Source organism: Dermochelys coriacea, chromosome 25 (assembly GCF_009764565.3).
Source record: "Dermochelys coriacea isolate rDerCor1 chromosome 25, rDerCor1.pri.v4, whole genome shotgun sequence".
In the NCBI taxonomy this organism is placed as follows: Eukaryota; Metazoa; Chordata; order Testudines; family Dermochelyidae; genus Dermochelys; species Dermochelys coriacea.
Window position 1 is genome coordinate 1,562,257 of NC_050092.1, and position 25,392 is coordinate 1,587,648.

At 43.0% G+C, this 25,392-nt stretch overlaps 1 protein-coding gene across 2 annotated transcripts in view; it reads right to left on the minus strand.

The window, feature by feature from the left end:
- Positions 1–565: 565 nt before the first annotated feature.
- Positions 566–25,392, minus strand: part of LOC119848535 (excitatory amino acid transporter 5-like) — a 96,018-nt gene continuing 71,191 nt past the window's right edge. Inside the window, exons 8-11 of one of the 2 annotated variants that reach the window (XM_038384506.2) lie at positions 24,424–24,618; positions 17,908–18,042; positions 5,354–5,453; positions 566–5,228 (exon numbers count right to left, since the gene is read on the minus strand). In XM_038384506.2, the coding sequence (XP_038240434.1) occupies positions 5,094–5,228; positions 5,354–5,453; positions 17,908–18,042; positions 24,424–24,618 (565 nt within the window). In that variant the 3' untranslated portion in view covers positions 566–5,093. The remainder of the gene's footprint in view (positions 5,229–5,353; positions 5,454–17,907; positions 18,043–24,423; positions 24,619–25,392) is intronic. The other variant, XM_043502864.1, reaches the window with a different exon arrangement.

Here is a 25,392-nt window from a genome sequence, read left to right on the forward strand (position 1 = left end):
CAGCTCATTAAGCACCTGTCTATAATGAATAGAAAGAAAAAGTGCATTATCCAGGGAGGATTTCAACCTGAGAGATTTGATGGCATGAGACCTGTAATAATAGAAAATTATAATTTTGAGATACTCTGAGAATGTTTTACTTATACAAAATACATTGTATCCAATATGGGGTCATTCAATAGCAGACCTCATTCTGATAGAGGAAGATTAATTGTCCACTGAACTAAAAAATTGGTTGCCTAAATACACGGGACCGATTGAGTTGCAGTTGATTTGTGCAAATAGAATACGTTCCTAACCAATCATGTATATATGCTGTGTTTCGTTTACAAGAACAAATTTTCCAAAGCTAAAGTTAATAGTGAGCAGTATTGACTGGGACCAAAAATTTCAACAGAAAAATGTGAATAGGAATTGAGGGTTGTGTTTTTTTAATAACTTGCTAGATGTCTAAGATGGCACACTTCCATTGTCATGGGGAAATGCTGCTCAAGCTAAAAACCATCTTGCTTTAGAGATGTTATGAAAAAGCAATGAAAAATGAGAAACCAATGCCAAATATGACCAGGTATTTACAAATGGGTTAAGTCAGGTACAGGCTATCAGTCCTCATTCTCAAAGGCACCTGCACAACACTTTCAAAGACGAGCATTGGGCTTAAATTCATAACTTTGCTAGACACTAAAAATCATGGTCTTAATAAAGACACTGGATTTATGCATATTCCAGCAGTCTGTAACACACAAACATCCCTTTACTACAGGGCCCCTCTAGAATGTGATAATTACTGATGCTAAGCTATCTGTTTGACCTTGTATTTAGCTGTGACTCTCTGAATACCTTTCTCAGACCTGAGGGAGAGCTCTGTATAGTTTGAAAGCTTGTCTCTCTCAGTAACTGAAGTTGGTCCAATAAAAGATACTACCTCACCCTCCGTGTCTCTCTGGTTAGCCCGATGCCAGGCATAATAATGGAACTGATAATATATGCCTCTATCAATAAAGAATTTAAGGATGGAAATGCCACTCAGAAGGGCAAGACAGAATATAGTTCTTGTATTAAAAATAAAATTTATACTCTTGTGAAATAATTATATCAAGAAGAAAGTGAGGTTAATAAAAATTACGCTGATGTAATTTACTTGTATTTCCTAAAGGCATTTGCCTTCTTAGAACTGTACAATTTTTGATTAAAAAAATAAAGCACTGAACCATATTAATGTGTGGTCCCTATTAAATGGATCAAAAATATTATTTAAGTGAGGGTTCTTGAATGGGGCTGTTTCTAGTATGGCCCTGTAGTGAATAATTAGAGAAAGGATGGCCCATTGGTTAGGGCCCTAGCCTGCAACAATGGAGATCTGGATTCAATTCCCTGCTCTGTGTGACCTGGGGCAACTTACATTAGGCCCAGATCCATAAAGGTGTTTAGGCACTTAAATCCCAATTTTGGCTCCATGGTGATTCCACAAAACTCCTGCCAAACCCTATAGGTGTCTAAACTAACTCAGTGCCTACATTCCTGCCTCTGAACATGCACACTGCCACCTCCTGCTAAGCTTCCAGGTGCCTATCTCCTGCCTGAGCCTCAGGACAGTTCACAAACCAGGGGAAAATTGCAATTTGTTTAAGTTGTGGAGGGGTCTCACCCACTAGTTGTGCTCCAAGTCCACCTACTGGATCGGATCCCATTTGAAATGTGGTAAAAAGAAGTGGTGCCACCAAGTAACTTCTAGCCCAGTGGTTAAAGCACCCTTTTGAGAGGTGGGAGACCCCCAGTTCAAATTCTTTCTCCCCCTCCAGCGCAGAGAGGAATTGAACATGGGTCTCCCACATCTCAAGTGAGTGCTGTAACCACTGTGCTAAAAGTTATAGGGTGGCTAGCTTGAAGATGAATGTAGTTTTGAATAAACTATTGGTAAAACCCATTTGATCTAGAGGCTACCACCTCATTAGTTTTTGTGTCTCAGTTGCCTTCCTTGTGGCCATTTCTTTGGCAGAGTGTGTTAATTGGCAAGAAATTCAGTTTACAAAGATGATTTTTCTCACTTTTCCTGATGAAATAGAACTCTGGGCAGCACCCAAGTTCTTCCTGAAGTTGTTTCTCCCCTTCAGTTAGAATATTATTCCACTAAATTATATAAATAAATTAAATGGCATTACCTAAAAGTCTGAGCCATTACATTTTATTAGGGTAAATAATTTTTCAGGAAAACAAATGCTTTACTTTTTAAGCCTGTATTCTTCCCATCCACCAGATCCTACTGTCATGTTAACAGATGGAGCAACCATCAGTTGTGATGCTCTCTAAGAGAAGGGCTCTGGAATACAATATAAGCTTACATGTTTGTGTATTGGAATTGAGTAGTTTGATCACTGCTGATGGCCTTTTCCCCCCCTTAGGTATCCGGAAGAGCTGTGTAAATATTAACAGTACCATCATACATTCTGTCAGCCTTTAGGATGGAACTGGATCTGTCAGAGAGAAAATAGCATCAGTTTAACTTATGGTCTGATTCTAAACTAATTTTGTTAAAATTAGTACAAAAGGGCTAGGGATATCCTTATTATGGTTTTAAACCAATTTTCAGTTGAATTGGTGCAACTTTCTCTGGGAATGTCTACACAGCAAAGAAAAACCTGCCAGCTGATTTGGGCTCATGGGGCTTGGGCTGCAGGGCTGTTTCATTGCTTTATAGACTGCCCAATTCGGGCTGGAGCCCAGGCTCTAGGACCCTGTAACATTTTTTTTTTTTTAATTTCAAAGATTTTCATTCCATTTTGGATTTGAGAAAATGAAACAAATTTCTTTACAAATTCAAATTTTGTGTAGGAATATTAGTGGTCTTTATTCTTCCCTGCAATCTTCAGGAGGGAGTGGAATTCTTGATCTGAAAAGCAATTAATAGTATGTAGGTTGTTTGGATTATGGTGGCTCTCAAAGGTCCCGATGAATTTACAGGCAGCCTCCATGACCCCAAAAAGCTTTTCAGTCCAACTTGAAATGAAGCAACAAGTGTTTACAAGCAGTGGCTTTATGCTCACTCCCTTTTCCCTCAAGCGTACGTAGGTTTTAGTTGTCTTGATTCTGAAAATATAAAAAGATTTTTTTTTAATTAATGAAATCTGCTATCCCCAACTGTCACAAACTGTCCATTCCTGGCTGGCTGATTTCTGCTAGGTGCTGTGCACCTACAAAGGTCGCTGAGGGCCTGCTTACGCTTTCTTATTGCAGCCTTGCAGGGGCAACCATCATAAGGCCCAAACCTGTCATTGACATTTTGATTAAATAAACATTAAAGGAAAATATGGGTTTGGGCGGCACACATCTATTTGCATAATTTTAATAGCATTTGCTTTTGTACTTGCCACGTAGAAGATGCAGTTTATATTTTTCTTACAAAAACGGAAAAAAAATTAAAAACACCCCAGAAGATTACATTGAATCATACATAGAAATTTTAGATCCAGTTTATAAAATTTTTGTTCTTGAAATAGCCTCTGCATGACGCACTGTAGAATGCCCCAGAGGTATTTCATACATAGCACTGTAGTAAATGAAACCATGAATTCACACCATTGTGTCTCTTTTGGGATAATGTTGATTGCTAATTCAGTAGAACCACTGAGGTCTAAGTATGAATGTTTTAAATTGTTATTATGTACTGCAAGGAACAGGCGCTCGCATGCATCCAAAAACCCCATGCATGTTAATGGGAGCATTTCCACAGACTTCAAAGAGAGTCAGATCAGGCCCTTGTGGAATTCACTGAGTGTTTCCTTCTAGGGAATGCAAAATAAATTAATGGGTGTTTGGGAAAGGCAGAGCTTTGTTATATTGGAGTGGTAGCGATACACTGGGGTGGGGGAGAATGACATTTCCAGAAGGATATAAACTCACTCATGATTCCCCTCTTTATCCCCCCCCCCCAAAAAAAAAAACCAGTCTTGATCTATTAAGGCTGCCTTTGGAACAACATTCAAAACAGGGCCAGGTCCTCAGCTGGGAAATCAACATAATTTTATTGGGATCTGGCCAACTCACTGATGGCGGGGGGGGAAATTATGTGGGGAGGGTTGGTTCATATATAACATGTTTTATACTTGAGGAGGAAGATTGATTCATAAATAAAATATATTCAAAAGCACTGTTTTAGTGCTTAATCATATTTTTAAAAAAAAACATTTAAAGCCAGATAAAATTGTATTTTCCATTTCCTTTTCATGCCTACATGCAGTTTCCAGTTGCTTGCATATTTCAAATTTATCATGAAGAAACCAAAGATGATTTTGATTCTTGTATTCCACTCTTACCATGCAAATTTTGCCATTCATTCCCAAATCTTGTGTTTAGTACCTGCATCTTCACCATACTAGCTGGAGCAGTCATTGACAGAGCCACGAATGGTTGTTGGGAGCCTTATCAAGTGAAAAAATTGGAACATTTCCAAACAACTCTGCTCCTAAATTCTGTGTCCAAAGATGTCCAAACAGCCTGTTCCTTGAAGACAAAATTAGATTTGGAATGACAGCAGAAAGTCTGCTTGAAATGTCCATTTTTAGAGAATATAAAATCTCACTATAAAAAAGTTTACCAACCACAATTTTAAAATAAGACTGTCAAAAAAAATTATCTGCATAATAAACATAATGCAAACTGACAGCAACTGCGAACAGAGAATGGGTGAAGACCATTGCTGGAAGGTGACAAAGCTCTGCCTTTTTAAAACAACCAGCTAAGGTTCTCCTCTAATAACTGTCAATTCCTCTGTCCTAGAAAAAGAAAATTGTGTTGAGAAAATAGTGGCATGAAACCTTTAAAAATCTGTTGCTCTGGACTGTCAAGACAACGACTTCATAGATGTAGCCTCTCAGGTTAAAGCTGCAAGCAGTTGGCACTACTGCTTCCTGTTTAACTTCTGGCCGGTACAGTTATGCTGCTGTAGCTCTTTGGAGCCTCCCAAACACCTCCATAGAAAAGAATAGATTTTTCTGCCTTCTTTGTGCACAGTAAGGCCCACATGTATACACGGAGTAGAGTGGCAATGTGTCGGAACCAAAATTCTCTTCCAGGGAATGAAAATGCTATGGCCGTTACACCTGGCAGATATTGTAATTAACTCCTGTTCGTTCCGACGTTTCTACAATCATTTCCATCATGTGATCTTTGGGCTGGAGAAGGGAGTTCTCAGCAGAAGAAAGCTTCTCTGTGTTGCTCTCTGGATCTTGCTGCAAAAACAAGAAAGATGTAATCTTAATTCTGCTTCCTGACCTGCCCACAGTTTTTATATTTGATTTTAGCTCCGGCACCCCTTTTTTTTTTTTTTTTTTTCCTCCCAAATGGATATACATACTTTTTCTGGCTTTGGTGCAAAATCTTTCCGGCAGACATGTGCTATGATGCCTGCAGCCAGTGCATCACCCAGGACGTTGGTCATTGTTCTAAGTCGATCTCTAGAAGGAAAAAGAGCAGTGAGAGCCAGTAGTTTTGGTGAAAGTGCTGGTGGTGGTCAATATTGGGAAGATTAATCTGATTTCCCCTGCAATAACTTCTTGCATTTCCATACTTCCTTTTATCCCAAAGAGATCCCAAAGTGCTTTAAATACATGTATGCACAGTACACTGATTTGTCTCACCTAACATTGCCAGGCAACTGCCTCTGGAGTAACATGCAACAGCTATTCAAAAGGACACGGCCAGGTCTTTGAGCCCTACATTTTTGATTTACCAAAATGTGAATTAAAAGTTACAAAAATCTAAAAATTTATAGATTTTTTTTTTTTATAACAAGAATTTAACTTGTATTAGTAGAAGTAGGTATTACCTTAGCATATGTATTGATGGGACTACTACTGGAATACTGTATTCAATTTTGGTGTTCGCGCTTTTAAAGAGGATGTTGAAAACAGGATTCAGAGAAGAGCAACAAGATTTGAGGTCTCAAACACTTTACAATGCAATAGTTGGGTGAAATCGATAAAGCTCCTTAAAATGCCTCAGGGATTTTTAGGATTGCAATTCCCACTGAAAGATTTCTGCTCCTAAATCCTTTAAACTAAGGCCTGGTCTACACTGCATGGTTAGGTTGACGCAAGACAGTTTATGTAGACCTCCCTATGGATGTGTCTACACTTAAATTTTACTTCTATTGCCATAACTGCCCCACTACACCAACTGATTAGCACCACCTCCTCAAGCAGCTTAGATTCAGGGTGGATGTAGTTAGGTCGATGAAGTATCAGCGTAGATGCTACGGTACGTACTTCAACTGTTCTTGGCCTCCAGGAGCTGTCCCCCAATGCCCCATATGACTGCGCTGGTTGCCATTGTGAATTAGCTGCCCAAGGGTCGTATGGACAATACACTGCCCCTCTCTTTTAAAATCCTGCACATTTTTGAAATTCTTTTCCCTGATTGCCCAGCTTGACAAGCACACCTAGCCTCTCTTCACGGTTGAATGTAACTGCCCAGCTGACCACGCCGGCTACACTCTGCAGATGTGCTCCTGCCTGGAGTATACAGGAGGTTTTGGATCTCCTGGGCCTGGCGGGAGAAGAGGCTATGCAAGCCCAGCTCCACTCCAGTCACAGAAATGTGGACATTATGAGCAGATTGCTCAGGGACAGCAGGAGAAGAACTACAAGAGGGACCAGTGGCAGTGCCTCCTGAAAGCCAAGGAGCTGGGGCAGGCATACCAGAAGGCAAGAGAGGCCAACAATCGATATGGTGCGGAGCTGCAGACCTGCCACTTTTACAAAGAGCTGCATTCTATCTTTGGTGGAGACCTCACCGTGACCCCCGAGAGCCCTGTGGATACTTTAAGTGAGCCCAAGTCACAGACCCCTGCCGTGAACAGTGAGGAGGAGGTGGAGGAGGAATATGGGAACCAGGCGACCGGGGGAATCTAGCTGCCCGGTGAGCCAGGACATGTTTTTGACTCCACCAGTCAGCCCCGACAGTACTGCTCAGGGAAGCCTGATGCAGGGGAAGGAACCTCTAGTAAATATGCCATTTTCTTTGAAATTCCAGGAATGGAACTCTCAACAGATGTGTCCTGTTACTTTGGTTTACCCTTTTTTAGTTGTGCTAGAAGAGGTAGTGAAACAGCCAAGAGAGGGGCCACATGGAGCAGTTTGTGTGCCCAGAATCCTTCATAGAGATCTTAATGGAATTTGGATGGAGGTACTCTGCAATCCTCTACTGAAGATTTCTGGGGAGGGCTGCCTTCTTTTTTCTGCTGTAGTAGGACACTTTACCACTCCACTTAGCAATTACTTCAGCAGACAACCATTGCAGAGCACAGGTTAGCAGCATATCATAGAATCATGGAAGACTGGGGTTGGAAGAGACCTCAGGAGGTCATCTAGTCCCATCCCGTACTCAAAGCAGGACCAACACCAGCTAAATCATCCCAGCCAAGGCTTTATCAAGCCGGGCCTTTAAAACTCCTAAGGAAGGAGATTCCACCACCTCCCTAGGTAACCCATTCCAATGCTTTACCACCCTCTAGTGAATGTGTTTCCTAATATCCAACCTAGACCTCCCGCACTGCAACTTGAGACCACTGCTCCTTGTTATGTCATCTGCCACCACTGAGAACAGCTGAGCTCCATCCTCTTTGGAACCCCCCTTCAGGGAGCTGAAGGCTGCTATAAAACCCCCCTCACTCTTCTCTTCTGCAGACTAAATAAGCCCAGTTCCCTCAGCCTCTCCTCGTAAGTCATGTGCCCCAGCCCCCGATCATTTTCCTTGCCCTCCGCTGGATTATCTCCAATTTGTCCACATCCTTTGTGTAGGGGGGGGCCCAAAACTGGATGCAGTACTCCAGACGTTGCCTCACCAGTGCCGAATAGAGGGGAATAATCACTTCCCTCAATCTGCTGGCAATGCTCCTACTAATGCAGCCCAATATGCCATAAGCCTTTCACAACAAAGGCACGCTGCTGACTCATATCCAGCTTCTTCTCCACTGTAATCCCCAGGTCCTTTTCTGCAGAACTGCCGCTTAGCCAGTCAGTCCCCAGCCTGTAGCAGTGCATGGGATTCTTCCGTCCTAAGTGCAGGACTCTGCACTTCTCCTTGTTGAACCTCATCAGATTTCTTGTGGTCCAATCCTTCAATTTGTTTAGGTCACTCTGGATCCTATCCCTAACCTTCAGCCTATCTACCTCTTCCCCCCAGCTCAGTGTCATCTGGGAACTTGCTGAGGGTGTAATTAATCACATCATCCAGATCATTAATAAAGATGTTGAGCAAAACCGGCTCCAGGACCAACCCCTGGGGCATTCTGCTTGATACCGGCTGCCAACTAGACATCGAGCTGTTAATCACTACCCGTTGAACCCGACAATCTAGCCAGTTTTCTATCCACCTTATAGTCCATTCATCCAGCCCATCCTTTTTAACTTGCTGGGAAGAATACTGTGGGAGACCATATCAAAAGCTTTGCTAAAGTCAAGATATATATAACATGTCCACTGCTTTCCCCATATCCACAGAGCCGGTTATCTCATTATAGAAGGCAATCAGGTTGGTCAGGCATGACTTGCCCTTGGTGAATCCATGTTGAGTGTTCCTTATCACCTTCCTCTCTTCCAACTGCTACAAAATGGATTCCTTGAGGACCTGCTCCGTGATTTTGCTGGGGACTGAAGTGAGGCTGACTGGTCTGTAGTCCCCGGATTCTCCATCTTCCCCTTTTTAAAGATCGGCACTATATTTGCCTTTTTCCAATCATCCGGGACCTCCCCTGATCGCCATGACTTTTCAAAGACAATGGCTCTGCAATCACATCAGCTAACTCCCTCCCTTCATTGCATTGGCCTTGTTAGCGCTACAAAAGTAATTTTCCCTCCCTTGGTATTCACCCCTTCTTGTCAACTGTTGAGTATGGCTCCCAGCACTGTTGCACTGTCTACACTGGCGCGTTACAGCGCTGAAACTTGCTGTGCTCATGAGGGGTGTTTTTTCACACCCCTGAGCGAGAAAGTTGCAGCACTGCAAACTGCCAGTTTAGAAAAGCCCTAATAGATGATCTGGTCATGGTCTGTACATACTTGAACAAGGAGAAGACATCTGAGGTCTTGTTTACATAGGGACACTCAAGAAAATTGAGAGGAATTAACTAAAGGTGTGAATTTAAAGTGGATTAGTTAAACTGTATTAAACACCTGTGTGCATGTTCTTATTCAGAAATAAAGTGGACTTAATTTGATTTAGGCCTTGTCTACATGAGGCAATTAGGTCTGTAGGATTTGTGAAAAATCCACAACCCCCTGAGTGATGCAGTTAAACTGACCAAAGCCATGGTGTAGACAGCATTAGGTAAATAGAAAAATTCTCGACCTAGCTACTGCCTCTCGGGGTGGGGGATTATCTATGCCAACAGGAGAGCCCCTTCTGTTGGTGCAGGTAATATCTTCAGTGAAGTGCTACAGCAGAGCAGCTGTGCTACTGCAGCATTTTAAGTGTAAACAAGCCCTTAGTTTAAGCAAATTAAGCTTAAGTCACTCTAATTCTGAATAAAAGTGTCCATCCAGGGGTTTAAAGCAATTTAATCCACTTTAAAAGTTAATTTTGAATTAACGTTTTTGATTGTCCCTGTGTAGACAAGCCTTAATTCTACAGTGCTCTTTAACAGAGTGGGGCACAACAAGATTCAATGGCTGAAAATTGGATTAAAAAAATTTAAACTGAAAACAGGATGCAAAATTTTGAGTGTAATTTACCATAGGAACAGTTTATCAAGGGATATGGTGGCTTCTCAATCACTAAATCATCCAACAGATTATGTTCTAATTCACCCACAGGTTTTTGGACTTGAAGCAGAAATTACTGAGTGAAAATTTATGGCTTGAGTTGTGCAGGAAATCAGACTGTGACCATAGTGGTTCCTTCTGTACTTAAAACCTATGAATAAGCATAAGGTCTGCCCTCTATCTCTCTGTCATGTCCCGTCTTATTTGTCTCTTCTCTAACATATTTAGTCTCATTCCTCTTCAAGTGGTTGTCCATGTGGTTTCTAATCTTGGTGCACATGTGTATGAGATCAGATTCTTTCAGACAGCAGAGTCCATGTGGGCTGATGTTCTCTCTCATTCCCAGCTAAGGGCATAAAGCAGGTCCAAGAGTCCCTCAGGTGCTTTGCCAATACAGAATTCCAGAGTCACTCTAGTCATGGGAAGGAGGGCAAACTGTGGAATCCATGTGGACAAAACATCTGGAAGAATCAGTTACTGTAAGGTAAGCAACCAGTCATTCATGGTTGCCTGTTTGCTTGGAGGTGGATGCTCAGTTAAACAATGACTATAGGATATCCATATCAAAGTGGTCATCTAATCTGAAAGTTTCATGCTGAGCAGAGATCTTCATTGAGCTGTCTTACAATGATGCCCAGGTTGTTTTCTTCTTATAGTTAATTGGGAGACTTACACAGGCAGTCCATGAGTCTGTAGTATTCACTGAGCGTAAGGGTACGTGACAAGATCATTACCCATTGCCCCTCACATAAACTAATCTGTATAGACTAGATACTGGTAGACAAAGCAGGATCCTACTATTGGAAGAAATACTTGGGAAGCTGGATCAGTCAGAGACCTCAGCTCTGCAAGCCCCATTGTGCCCACTGTGGTTTTTCCTCTCCCTTTTGGGCAGGATAGTTTTGTGCTCAGACTTTGTTATTGTGACACATATTCACACCCTACACATTATTGTAATAATCTTTGTACAAAATGTGCCTCGTGAGGTATCATTTGAAAACTAATAACTCACTGGTCATTGAAAAGGAGTACTTGTGGCACCTTAGAGACTAACATTTATTTGAGCATAAGCTTTCATGAGCTACAGCTCACTTCAGCAGATGCATTCAGTGGAAAATGGATGCATTCAGTGGAAAATACACTGCATTTTCCACTGAATGCATCCGATGAAATGAGCTGTAGCTCACGAAAGCTTATGCTCAAATAAATTTGTTAGTTGCTAAGGTGCCACAAGTACTCCTTTTTCCAAATACAGACTAACACGGCTGCTACTCTGAAACCTGTCACTAGTCATTAATATTCTTGTGTGATCATAGAATCTCAGGGTTGGAAGGGACCTTAGGAGGTCATCTAGTCCAACCCCCTGCTCAAAGCAGGGCCAATCTCCAGTTTTTGTCCCAGATCCCTAAATGGCCCCCTCAAGGATTGAACTCACAACCCTGGGTTTAGCAGGCCAATGCTCAAACCACTGAGCTATCCCTCTCCCACATGTGATGTGTCTACATGATGAGTATTAAGAGTTAAAGACATGCTGGAATGATAACTGTTCAAACCAGATGTGTCATGGGGAGTTGTTTAAACAGGTCTGTCCTAAACAAAGGAATTTACATATAAGCAGTAAACTGACTCATCACACTAACAAGTGGGAGAAAAGACAGCATGGCAGCTACACCAGGCAGGAGAGAGATGCTTGGTCTGAGTTTTACTTTTCAGAATCCATTGCAAAGGTGGGCTGCTCTATAAAGATGGGGGAGGGAGGGCTGAACCTCAAGTGATAAGCAACTGAATCAACTGATTGTCTGCTGCATTACTGTATTATACACATGTTTAGAGTAAGGTCTTTTCTGAAAGTTGTGACACACTGGTGATTAATAACATTATTAAATGTTTCAGAGTGGGAGCCGTGTTAGGCTGTATCAGCAAAAACAAAGAGGAGTCCTTGTGGCACCTTAGAGATTAACAAATGTATTTGAGCATAAGCTTTCATGGGCTAAAACCCACTTCATCAGATGCATGGAGTGGAAAATACAGTAAGCAGTGTATATATATTATAGCACATGAAAAGATGGGAGTTGCCTTACCAAATGTGTGTGTGTGGGGGGGGGAGTCAGTGCTAATGAGACCAATTCAATTAAGGTGGAAGTGGCCTATTCTCAACAGTTGACAGGAGGGCGTTAATATCAGGGGAAATTACTTTTGTTGTGCTAATGAGGCCAATGCAATCAAGGTGTACATTGCCCATTCCCAACAGTTGACAAGATGGTATGAGTATCAGCAGAGGGAAAATTACTTTTTGTAGTGACCCATCCACTCCTCGTCTTTATTCAGGCTTAATTTGATGATGTCCAGTTTGCAAATGAATTCCATTTCTGCAGTTTTTCATTCAAGTCTGTTTTTTTTGTTTAAGAATTGCCACTTTTAAGTTTGAGTGACCAGGGAGATTCAAGTGTTCTCCTACTGGTTTTTGAATGTTACAATGCATAGAAGCTCTCAACAACATTCCACAACAGTTGGACTACATGCTGTCAGGAACAGTATCCCCGTTAATGTCACGGCAAACCTGGTGGCTGAACTGTGCGACTTTGTCCTCACCCACAACTATTTCAGATTTGGGGACAATTTATACCTTCAGGTCAGTGGCACTGCTATGGGTACCCGCATGGCCCCAGAGTATGCCAACATTTTTATGGCTGACTTAGAACAACGCTTCCTCAGCTCTCGTCCCCTTACGCCCCTACTCAACTTGCGCTACATTGATGACATCTTCTTCATCTGCACCCATGGGAAGGAGGCCCTTGCGGAATTCCACCAGGATTTCAACAATTTCCACCCCACCATCAACCTCAGCCTGGACCAGTCCACACAAGAGATCCACTTTCTAGACACTACAGTGCTAATAAGCAATGGTCACATAAACACCACCCTATACCGGAAACCTACTGTCCGCTATACTTACCTAAATGTCTCCAGCTTTCATCCAGACCACGTCACACCATCCATTGTCTACAGCCAAGTTCTAAGATGCAATCACATTTGCTCCAATTCCTCAGAGACAAACACCTACAGGATCTCTATCAAGTGTTCTTAAACCTACAATACCCACCTGGTGAAGTGAAAAAACAGATTGACAAAGTCAGAAGGGTACCCAGAAATCACCTACTACAAGACAAGCCCAACAAAGTAAGTAACTGAATGCCACTAGCTGTCACCTACAGCCCCCAACTAAAACATATCCAGCGCATCATCAAGGATCTACAATCTCTCCAGAAGGACAGTCCCTCACTCTCTCACAGACCTTGGGAGACAGGCCAGTCCTCGCTTACAGACAGCCCCCCAACTTGAAGCAAATACTCACCGGCAACTACACACCACACAACAAAAACACTAACCCAAGAACCAATCCTTGCAACAAACCCCGTGCCAACTCTGTCCACATATCTATTCAAGGGACACCATCATAGGACCTAACCACATCAGCCACACCATCAGGGACTTGTTCATCTACATATCTACCAATGTGATATATGCCAGCAATGCCCCTCTGCCATGTATATTGGCCAAACTGAACAGTCTCTATGCAAAATAATAAATGGACACAAATCAGACATCAAGAATTGTAACATTCAAAAACCAGTAGGAGAGCACTTCAATCTCCCTGGAGATTCAATGACAGACTTAAAAGTGGCAATTTTTCAACAAAAAAAATTTCAAAAACAGACTCCAACAAGAAACTACAGAACTGGAATTAATTTGCAAATTGGACACCATCAAATTAGACCTGAATAAAGACTGGGAGTTGATGGGTCACTACAAAGAGTAATTTTCCCTCTGCTGATACTCACCTTCTTGTCAACTGTTAGGAATGGGTGATGTCCACTTTGATTGCAATGGCCTCATTATTACTTCAAAAGTAATTTTCTCTCCCTTGGTATTCACCCCTTCTTGTCAACTATTGAGAATAGGCCACTTCCACCTTAATTGAATTGGCCTCGTTAGCATTGACCCCCCTCCACCCCCCCACTTGGTAAGGCAACTCCCATCTTTTCATGTGCTGTAATATATATATATACTGCTTAGTGTATTTTTCACTCCATGCATTTGATGAAGTGGGTATTAGCCCATGAAAGCTTATGCCCAAATAAATTTTAGTCTCTAAGGTTCCACAAGGACTCCTCATTATTATGAAATGTATGTATTAACATTATATAAGGAATTATAGATACTCATTGATATTAGGCTGTGCTGTCCGCCCAGATAGGAGGGATTGTCACAGCTAACGACCTGTCTCCTATGTAAATTAAGCATGATAGAATCAAACAATGGAAGCCCCATTTACATAGAAATCATACAGGGGAATGGAAACCTCATAGGAAGGGGTGCAGGGACTCTTTGGCATCTGTCACTAGACAAACACAATAGGCCAGAGTTTTTGCAAGCTGAGAAAGATGGATCCTTCAGTGTGGGGGGACCTGTAGTCTCTGGAACTGAATATTGGTGAGAAACACGCTTAGACAAAGGTCTTTCACCTAAGAAGACAAGGGAAGCTAGCACCTTACGCTTTTGTGGACAGTCCTGGCTGAGGGACAGTCAGCCATGGCTGGGAAGAATGACTAGTGAGAGAAACCATCTTGAATAAGCTTGTATCTTGCTAGATTAAGTTTTCATAGAATCAAAGAATATCAGGGTTGGAAGGGACCTCAGGAGGTCATCTAGTCCAACCCCCTGCTCAAAGCAGGACCAATCCCCCAACTAAATCATCCCAGCCAAGGCTTTGTCAAGCATGACCTTAAAAACCTCTAAGGAAGGAGATTCCACCACCTCCCTAGGTAACGCATTCCAGTGTTTCACCACCCTCCTAGTGAAAAAGTTTTTCCTAATATCCAACCTAGACCTTCCCCACTGCAACTTGAGACCATTACTCCTCGTTCTGTCATCTGCTACCACTGAGAATAGTCTAGATCCATCCTCTTTGGAACCCCCTTTCAGGTAGTTGAAAGCAGCTATCAAATTCCCCCTCATTCTTCTCTTCTGCAGACTAAACAATCCCAGTTCCCTCAGCTTCTCCTCATAAGTCATGTGTTCCAGTCCCCTAATCATTTTTTGTTGCCCTCTGCTGGATGTTTTCCAATTTTTCCACATCCTTCTTGTAGTATGGGGCCCAAAACTGGACACAGTACTCCAGATGAGGCCTCATCAATGTCTAATAGAGGGGAACGATCACATCCCTCGATCTGCTGGTAATGCCCCTACTTATATAGTCCAAAATGCCATTGGCCTTCTTGGCAACAAAGGCACACTGTAGACTCATATCCAGCTTCTCGTCCACTGTAACCCCTAGATCCTTTTCTGCAGAACTGCTTCCTAGCCGTTCGGTCCCTAGTTTGTAGCGGTGCATGGGATTCTTCCGTCCTAAGTGCAGGACTCTGCACTTGTCCTTGTTGAACCTCATCAGATTTCTTTTGGCCCAATCCTCTCATTTGTCTAGGTCCCTCTGTATCCTATCCTTACCCCCCAGCATATCTACCTCTCCTCCCAGTTTAGTGTCATCTGCTAACTTGCTGAGGATGCAATCCACACCATCCTCCAGATCATTAATGAAGATATTGAACAAAACCGGCCCGAGGACCGACCATTGGGGCACTCCACTTGATACCGGCTGTCAACTAGATATGGAGCCATTGATCACTACCTGTTGAGCCCAACAATCTAGCCAGCTTTCTATCCACCTTATCGTCCATTCATCCAGACCATACTTCTTTAACTTCTACTGGCAAGAATACTGTGGGAGACCGTGTCAAAAGCTTTGCTAAAGTCAAGGAACAACATGTCCACAGCTTTCCCCTCATCCACAGAGCCAGTTATTTCATCATAGAAGGCAATTAGATTAGTCAGGCATGACTTGCCCTTGGTGAATCCATGCTGACTGTTCCTGATCACTTTCCTCTCCTCTAAGTGCTTCAGAATTGATTCCTAAAGGACCTGCTCCATGATTTTTCCAGGGACTGAGGTGAGGCTGACTGGCCTGTAGTTTCCTGGATCCTCCTCCTTCCCTTTTTAAAAGATGGGCACTACATTAGTCTTTTTCCAGTCATCCGGGACCTCCCCCAATTGCCATGAGTTTTCAAAAATAACGGCCAATGGCTCTGCAATCCCATCTGCCAACTCCTTTAGCACTCTCGGATGCAGCGCATCCAGCCCATGGACTTGTGCTCATCCAGATTTTCTAAATAATCCCAAACCACTTCTTTCTCCACAAAGGGCTGGTCACCTCCTCCCCATGCTGTGCTGTCCAGTAGTCTGGGAGCTGACTTTGTTCGTGAAGACGGAGGCAAAAAAAGCATCGAGTACATCAGCTTTTTCCACATCGTCTGTCCCTAGGTTACCTTCCTCATTCGATGAAGTGAGCTGTAACTCACGAAAGCTTATGCTCTAATAAATTTGTTAGTCTCTAAGGTTCCACAAGTACTCCTTTTCTTTCTTCCTCATTCAGTAAGAGGCCCACACTTTCCTTGACTTTCTTATTATTGCTAACATACCTTCTTGTTACTCTTAACATTTCTTGCTAGTTGCAACTCCAGGTGTGATTTGGCCTTCCTGATTTCACTCCTGCATGTCCAAGCAATATTTTTATACTTTAGAAGTTTTAGACTTCTAGATGTGTGTGTTCACTTTTATTTGCTCGTAACCCTTTCTGACTTCATTCCTTTTACTGATCATCACTTAACCTATGTCCTATTGTTAATGAATTTGTTTTATTTTACTATAAGACAGCTCAGTGCAGTGTTTAAAGAGAAGGGTGTATTTACCAGTTAAGTTAATAAGCTGTGATGTGTTTTTGTGTCTTTAGAGGGTCAAATGAGCTGTCCAGGAAAGGGCTGGCCATTTCAGGACATATAGTTTGGGGAAGATTCTGCACTGGGGGTGAGTTGGGTTCACCCTGCTAAGATTGTTCAGATGGGCTCAACACCTTCCCTCTACCTGCCTAGACCTTCTTCAGAACGGAGTTGTGGTACACCCAGCCCTGGGACCTCTAGGTGCCTCTGTATGTATGATCAGTAACAGAGCAGACCTGAAGGAGCTGAGCACCTCTGACAGGATGACTCAGACAACACCTCAATCTCATAAGAGTACCTCTTTTGCATGCTACCAGGATGGTCTATCCCTGGCCTGGTGTACTGGTAGGGGGACCTCAGCTAGGGGAACCAAAATTTCAGTGAGCATTTCTTATAGGCACAGTTTACTGAGGGGTTAGCACCTAGTTCCCTAAAAATTCACGCCTCTGCTCTTAGTTGCTTATGGGCCTTGTGTCCAAATTTCTTAGGATAGTCTCTTTCCTCCCTTCATCCCCACCATCAGGTTTCTGGTGGCCTTTTGTGGTTTTAACTTGGTATTCAAAAGTTAAGTGATCCCTCCTTCATACCCTTGTCCTGCTCTGACCTCCAGTTCCTCACACTTAAGGAGGTATTTCTGGTGAATAAGGGAACCAGCAGCCCTGCCCATCTGATGTTCCACAGCGACAAGTTCATGCTCTGTTCACCTAGTTTTGTCCCTTCCACTCAAACCAAGGAATTTTCTCTCCCTAGTTCCTGTCCTCACACTAGGAAGAAGAGAATTTGGCATGTTCTCAACCTCAGGCGAGTCTTGAGAATGTACCTAAATGGGTCAGAATGTTTTAGAAAGGAAGAATTCCTCTTTGTTCTATTTGAGGGCTCTAGGAAAGCCTATGACATGCCATCACCAAATGGATCACAACCTGAATCAAAGAGATACATAGGCCATATTTTCAAAATTGGGCACTGCGCCTGGAGCCTGGCTTTCATCAGGACTGAACACCCATGATTCCAATCAAAGTCCATGGAACTTCTAAAATCAGGCCCAAGCTAGGCATCCAAAAATGTTGGCCCCATAAATCACCAGCCACTTAAGAAAATTGTGCTTCAGTGATTTCCTCGGGGTGTCACAAGAAGTCCGTGGCAAAGACAAGAATACAGTGCAGAGTTCCTCGTTCCATGCCTTGTTCTGTATCCCCTTAGACTCCAGCCACATCCATTAGAACTACTATAGTTATATTTGTATAGTCAGAATACCCAGGGTTCACTGTCCTGAAGACTAAAAACAGCAACACAGGATATGGAAAAAAAGTACTTACAAAGCCCAGTCAACTGCAATGATCAGTGTGATGTCATCAGTGGGAAGGCCAACAGAGGTTAATACAATGACCATTGTAACGAGCCCTGATTGGGGGATTCCCGCTGCACCTATGCTTGCTGCTGTCGCTGTTATGCTGCAGAAATAGAAAGGCCACAGCACCTCAATCACTTGGAAGGCTCTTTGTGATTTTGATTGTTTGGCAAGGTAAATGTCACCTCTTCCAATGAAAGATCAAAGCATTCATCACCCAGCCTCACCCCCTCCCAGGCTTTCACATCACCCTGGTGAGCTCTGTTGGCTAGCTGGGGAACACTCACTCATAAGCTCCTCAGTATTAAGCCTCAGTGTTGTTCCCTCCCCAACTGACTTATCTGCCTGTCTCAACCAGTGAGCCACCATTGTAGATTACAGAAATATTTCAACATATGTCTGATGTTTCTGTGTACCTAGTGGCTTGTTCCGACCCCTGCAAACTTTTCATATAGTAAAGGCTCCTTGAAAATGTATGTGCAGGCTAGATTTGAAGAAGATTGCTTGTAATTAAGCAAAGTTTAATACAGATTTTTGTGACAGATAGCTTTAGGCCCAGTCCTGCTTCTACTGAAGTCAACAGGAATTTCTTCCTATTGACTTCAGTGGCAGCGAGAGAGAGAGAGTGTCCATCCATAGGTGACAGCAAACAACGCTTTAGCTTCAGCTGAAGCAGCAGAAGCCTGCATTTGTGGAGCAGAAGGATATGTAATTATGGAGAGGTGACAGCCTCTGTCCAGTTAAGGTTGCAACCATGGTCTCATTATAAGGCTGACTGTGAATCCCCCTTGTAAATAAAAGAGAAGCCTCCTCTCTTGCTGTAATGTTTCTCAGGTTGTCCGTTGCTAGCTAGCAGGGCTGCCTTACCATGAGGCGAACTGAGATGGCTGCCTCAGGCGCCAGATTTGGCGGGGGGGACAACACTAGTACCCAAAGTGTAGAAAATTGTGTCTGCTGCTGGCACATCTTGATTCTCTCTGCTCTAGATGCACAGAGATGGTGGAGTGCTGTGCTGGAGGAAGGAGGCTCAAGAGACAGAACAGGCAGGCTGGAGAAAACTGGAGAGTGAATAACAGAAAACAGCAGGAGCTGCAGGGAGAGAGAGGAGGAGGAGCCCCTTATATACCTCTCTAGCACCCGCAGGAGCCTGGACTGATTAACACCAGCTTCTCAGGGAGCTTCCTGTTTCCTGCTGCTTCCCTGAACCCACTTGAGGAGAACAGGCAGTCAACTGAAGTAGTAGGAGCCAGTTAGGCCCTTAAGACACTAATATCTTCCCTCACTCAGGCCCTGCTACCAGCCTGCTTATTTGTCCCCTTCAACTGAGTGTTGAGAGCCACTATAGCTGGCACAGAACAGCAGTCATGAGTGCAAGAAGAAAACGCCCTTCTGGGGCAGCATTCAGAAAAAGAAAGAAAGCAAAGGAAGCTTTTCTATCTAAGCAGAAAGGAGCTCTCCTGAGATACATAGACACAAATGTTCACGCTGAGCCTTCTGGTCCCAGTGAGGATGTGAGTGGTGAGGAGATGCCTGATCTTCCAGTTAGAGTGCAGGTGACCTGGCAGCTCCTGCAGCATCCATATCTCCATCTCAAATGGATGTAACCAGGCACATTCCTAAAAAAAAAGTGTAGCTCAGAGAAGAGTCTGGTGGAGGCGCAAGAAACAGCTACTGCTGAGTTTAGTTCCTTAAGTCTAGATGATCCAGGATACTGGACCCACTTGAGCAGTAGCCTAAGGGACTTTCTTATACTGCATTGACCATAGCAAGTGAAAAACGTCATGTTCCCCAAAGACAATAAAAATAGAAGTTTCCATCCAACACATTACTGGCGTGAAATCCCCAATGGTGACAAAGTGGAGAGGCCATGGCTTATGTACTCAAAAATCCAGAATGCTGCATACTGTTTTTGTTGAAAACTCTTTCAGTCTAATGTTCCAGTCACACTGGCCTCTACAGGAACAAAGGACTGGAAAAATCTGGCTAGAAATCTGGCATGCCATGAGAAGGCAACAACTCACCAGAGAGCATTCCATAGGTGGAAAGAGCTTGAGATGAGACTAAGGTTAAAGGCCACCATAGATGATCAGCATCAAGAAAAGATTGCATCAGAGTCTCTTCACTGGCAAAATGTTCTGAAAAGGCTGAAAAATTGCCATTGTGAGACTGTTTGCTACCCAAAACCTAGCACTGCATGGCACTTCAGATCAGCTGTATGTGCCAAACAATGGAAACTTCCTAAAATTGTGGAGCTGATGGCAGAGCTTGATGCTGTACTCCAGGAGCATCGAAGAAGAGTCATCACCCAAGAAATGTACACACACCACTACCTTGGAAAAACAATTCAAAATGAGAACATACAGTTACTGGCAACAAAAGTCAAACAGAAGATTGTGGCAGATCTGAAGTCAGCAAGATAGCTCACGAAAGCTTATGCTCTAATAAATTTGTTAGTCTCTAAGGTGCCACAAGTACTCCTTTTCTTTTTAAGATATTACTCTGTTATTCTGGACTGCACACCTGACATCAGCCATATGGAACAAACGACTTTATTGGTGCGTTTTGTAACAACAGAACCTAGTGAAAATGTCCCTGCAATGGTGACTGTCAGAGAGCACTTCCTAGAATTTATTGACATCGATGATACTACAGGAGCTGGTATGACAAATGTGCTTCTTAAAAACCTGGAAGATACGGGAATTGCAATAGCTGACATGAGAAGTCAGGGCTACAATAATAGTTCCAACATGAGAGGAAAGAACAGAGGAATACAGACATGGATCCAAGAGTTAAACCCTCAAGCTTTTTTTTTTGCAGTTCTCATTCATTGAACTTGGTGGTCAGTGATGCAGCATCAGCTTCTAGTGAGGCTGCTGATTTTTTAAATGTAATTCAAAGCATCTATGTATTTTTCTCTGCATCAACTCATCCATGGCAAATTTTGAAGCAACATCTGGGAACATCCTCTCTGACACTGAAACCACTGAGTGCCAGACAATGAGAAAGTCGAGTGGAGGCGGTAAAGCCTATCAAACACCAAATTGGGAAGATGATGATGCCATAGTTGCCATTATGGAGGATAATGCTATGACAGGAACTGTTTATGGGAGAACAGTGGCAGAGGGAAATGGAATGACCAGAAACATACAACTTCAAATTTCTGTGTGGCTTAGTGTTATGGCATGACATACTGTTTGAAATAAATGTTGTAAGCAAGGGACTCCAAGGTGTTCACCTTGATATATCTGGAGCAATGGAACAATTGACAAAGCAAAGTCATACCTACAGTCTTACCAGTCAGATGAGGGATTTCAAAACGTTCTGAACAGTGCACAGAAGTTGGCAGAGGAACTTCACACTGAAGCTATTTTCCCACCCATTCAAGAATACAAGAGTCACCGAAGAAGACGACATTTTGATTACGAGGCTCGGGATAATCCCATAAGAGACCCCAAAGAACAATTCAAAGTTGAATTCTTTAACCAGGTGCTAGATTGTGCAGTACAGTCAGTTGAACGCTTCATGCAGCTCAAGGAACACAGCAGTATATTTGGGATGTTGTATGATATTCCAAAACTCCTCACTATACCTGAAGAAGACCTACACCAGCAATGCACTAGAGACAGTGTTGACACATGATGACATGCGCAATATTGATGTGAGTGATTTAGATGATGAACTGAAAGCCCTTTCAAGATACATTTCAGCAGGATCAACTCCAAAGCCTATTCTGGAATATATGTGCACAAATAAGATGACCACCCTCTTTCCAAATGCTTTTGTTGCTCTGCGCATGCTTCTAACACTTCCTGTAACAGTTGCCAGCGGAGAACGCAGCTTCTCCAAGCTGAAGTTAATAAAAACACATCTACGCTCCACAATGACACAGGAGAGGCTGGTAGCCTTGCAACCATCTCAATAGAGCATGAGCTGGCCCAGACTGTGGACCTTCAGTAGGAAGCTGTTCAAAACTTTGCAACCAAGAAGGCACAGAAAGCATCACATTGAATAATCAAACAGATAAAAATGCCAATGTTTACTATGCAGACAAGAAAAGTTACATTTGCTGTTCAGGCGTTTGAAAGTTAAGTATTACTTAAAATTTTTGAACAAGGCATTTTAAGTTCTCCTTTATTGGGGTAGGTAGCAGGGCAGTACCATGAGAGGAGTAGAACAGGAAGAAGGCAGAATTGAGACCTTTCAAAGTTTTGGCCCAAGCAAGGAGGCATGGGGGCGTCATTTGAGCTCCCCACCTAGGGTGCCAAAATGTTGTGGGCCAGCACTCCTAGCTAGAATGAGTTCTGAAATCTTTTCCGGAAGAGTCTAAGCTCACTTACTGCACAGCTTGGGCAGTGAATGAGGCAGGTATGGAGTGAATGAGTTTGGAATGTCTTTCACAGCAATAGCTGGATGGTGTGTAGTGAATGTGGCAACATTCTGCACATGGAAGAAGGATGTTCTTGTGGGCGGAGACACAAGAGAACTGAATTCTAGCCCTTGCTCTGCCATAGACAGCCTGAGGGACCTTGGGCAAAATTTTTCAAAGAAGGTTTAATTTGGTGTTCCCCAGTTTTTGAGGGCCCGGCTTGAGACTCCTGGTGTCCCAACATGGGCCGCTTATTCAGAATTAGTGGACACTTTTGGGGGAAGGGAAAAAAAAAAAAAAAAAAGCCCAGGTCTGTGTTTCAGTCCCCCCTCTGTAAATAGGATAATACCTCTATACTTCAGTGTTGTTAAGATGAATTTGTGAATGTTTGTGAGGTGCTCAGGTACATCAGTGTTGCGCACCGTAGGAAGGCCTCAAAAGAAAGGACAAAATTATGCTCTATTAAATTTGGATGGTTGTGTAATGCTTCTGGTCTCTGTAATGCTTTTTACCTTAAGAATAAAACAGGCTTACATAGAAAGAACTGTGTGGTGCTTAAACTGGAGCAATTACACCAGTTAGCTGTCTCCGAAGAGAAAAGCAAGCAGGTGTCTTTGGGCGACCTGTGTGTGCTGAGAAGTACACCGTGAAGGCAGGGAACTGTGCAGCCTGGAAATACCCTGGCTGGAAAGGAGAGATGCAGATCTCCCTCCAAGAGAGGCAACATCAGGGAGTTGAAAGCTTGAGGGTGGGTGCCCTGGGCTGGACAGTGGAGTGGGAATCAAGTTGCAATTGCCCTGAACTGTGACAGTGAAATGGGATTGAGTGAGGGCAAGCAGAAATATTGCACAGCAGCCTCATTCCCTGAGTACTACTTGTCCTACACACTGAATGAGGCAGGGTCCTTCAGAAGAATAGTAAATGAGCATTAATTAAAGACTCTTTACTAACACATACGCAAGGGGCAGAGCTAAGGTTGCACAGAGGTTATTAACTGAACTATAACGACTAATCCAGTCAGCACAGGGTTCCTTATGTTTCTCTCCCTATAAATTCAGTTTATTTTACTCTGCCCCGAATTGTCCAAATGTAAACATGGTACAGAATTTGTACTGGCAATTCCCAGCTGTATTGTATAAATTTTCAGAGAACTGCAGACTTTGGCAGCTAGATACGGACTCTTTGGGGCTTTTAGCCGTTGGCAAAGCATGGTTTGGGACTGTAGGATAAGTGCATTGGCCGTATGTGTTTCTGCTAAATTGGTCAGCAGTGAAATAGTTAATGATAATACTTTAAAACAATCATCCATTTCATTGAGATGGACGGGGCAGTTCACGTGATTCTCAAGGGAATTGTGTAAGGCTGTCTGAAGACTGATGAGTTAACACTGTGTCAGTTTAGGAGTCTTTTGAATTAAAACATAGGCCTGGCCTGCACACAAGGGTGGTGCTGTGTCACTGTCTTGGTTAGAGGTGTGATTTTTTTTTTTTTTAAACAGAAATAGCTATACTTGTACAACCCCCATCATGCACACAGCAATACTGGTACAGAGGTACCTTTTACAAGCCTGGCTTATTCCCCTTTCTGAATGGGAATAAACTGTACCAGTATAAGCACTTCTATAACAATATAACTGCACCCATGCTAGGGGAATTGTACTGCTTTAGGCCTGATCTACACTTAAATTTAGGTTGACATAACTATGGTGTTCAGGAGTGTGAAAAAACCCCACCCTTGACCAACACAGCTATGCCAGCAAAACCCCTAGTATAGACACAGCTTCTTTGCACAGCATTTGTACACCAATAGAGAAACTCCTGTCGGTGCAGCCTGCATCCAAATGGGGGGCTATGCCATGGCTATGCTGCTCTAGGATCTGTAGTGTTGACATGTCCTTAGAGTATATAGGACCTCAAAAGCACTGCAACAGGTAAAGAAGTAGTGAGATGCTTCTATGCTTATGATACGCTACTGTCCAACCATGTCTACCTTAACATTGGTCATTCTGTTACATGTTTGAGTGGGAAATTTGGTAGCTGTTATGATACGCTGTCCTTAGATCTGGATAGGAAAGAAAGAGAACAGATTTAGTGTAAATAAAGGAAGAAATGTATTTACCTTATAGTTATAATTTGTCCCAAGTCCAAATCGTACTCATTGACCTGAGCAATAAAGATTGCAGCGACTGCCTCGTACAGTGCAGTCCCGTCCATATTTATGGTTGCACCAACAGGGAGAACAAATCGTGCCACCCGTCTGTCTATCCCATTGTTTTCCAGAAGACATTTCAGGGTGATGGGCAGGGTTGCTGAGCTGCATTGCAAAGAAATAACAATTTCCATTGCTGTTGGTGTCATCGAGGCAGTTAATAAGAAGGCTACTGGAGGCACAAGTCACCAGATCTGCTCATAAGGCTAAGTGAAAATTCTGTACATCAGCTTCCACCTCCCTCTTAAACAAAGGTGGAAGGAAAGTGTCAGAACTCTTTGTCTCAATTGGGGTGAACAGTGAGGTGGCAAAGTTTGCAGACAACACAAAAGCTGACTGCAGAGAGTTACAAAGGGATCTCACCAAACCAGGTGACTGGACAACAAAATGTCGGATGAAATTCAGTGTTGATAAATGCAAAGTAATGCACGTTGGAAAACATAATCCTAACTATACGTGTAAAATGGGGTCTAAATTAGCTGTTACCCCTCAAGAAAGAGATCTTACAGTCGTGGATAGTTCTCTGAAAACATCCACTCAGTGTGCAGTGGCACTCAAAAAAGCGAATAATGTTAGAATTCATTAGGAAAGGGATAGATAGAAAATATCATATTGCCTCTCTATAAATCCACAGTACACCCCCATTTTGAATACTGTGGTTCTAGGGTGGTTCTAAAAACCCTTAGTGCTGACTGAACATGCAGAAAGAGCAAGACTTCCTTTAAATTTCTTACCACGCTGACTTATTCTCCCCCACACTGCTCAAACCAGGCAATGGCTCTAATTTTCATTGAGAACAAGGCCCAAGCCACATCTCAAGTTTCAAACTTCAGCTGTTTTTTGCTGTAGCTTCATTCAAGGGAAAGTTTTTGGAGGAGG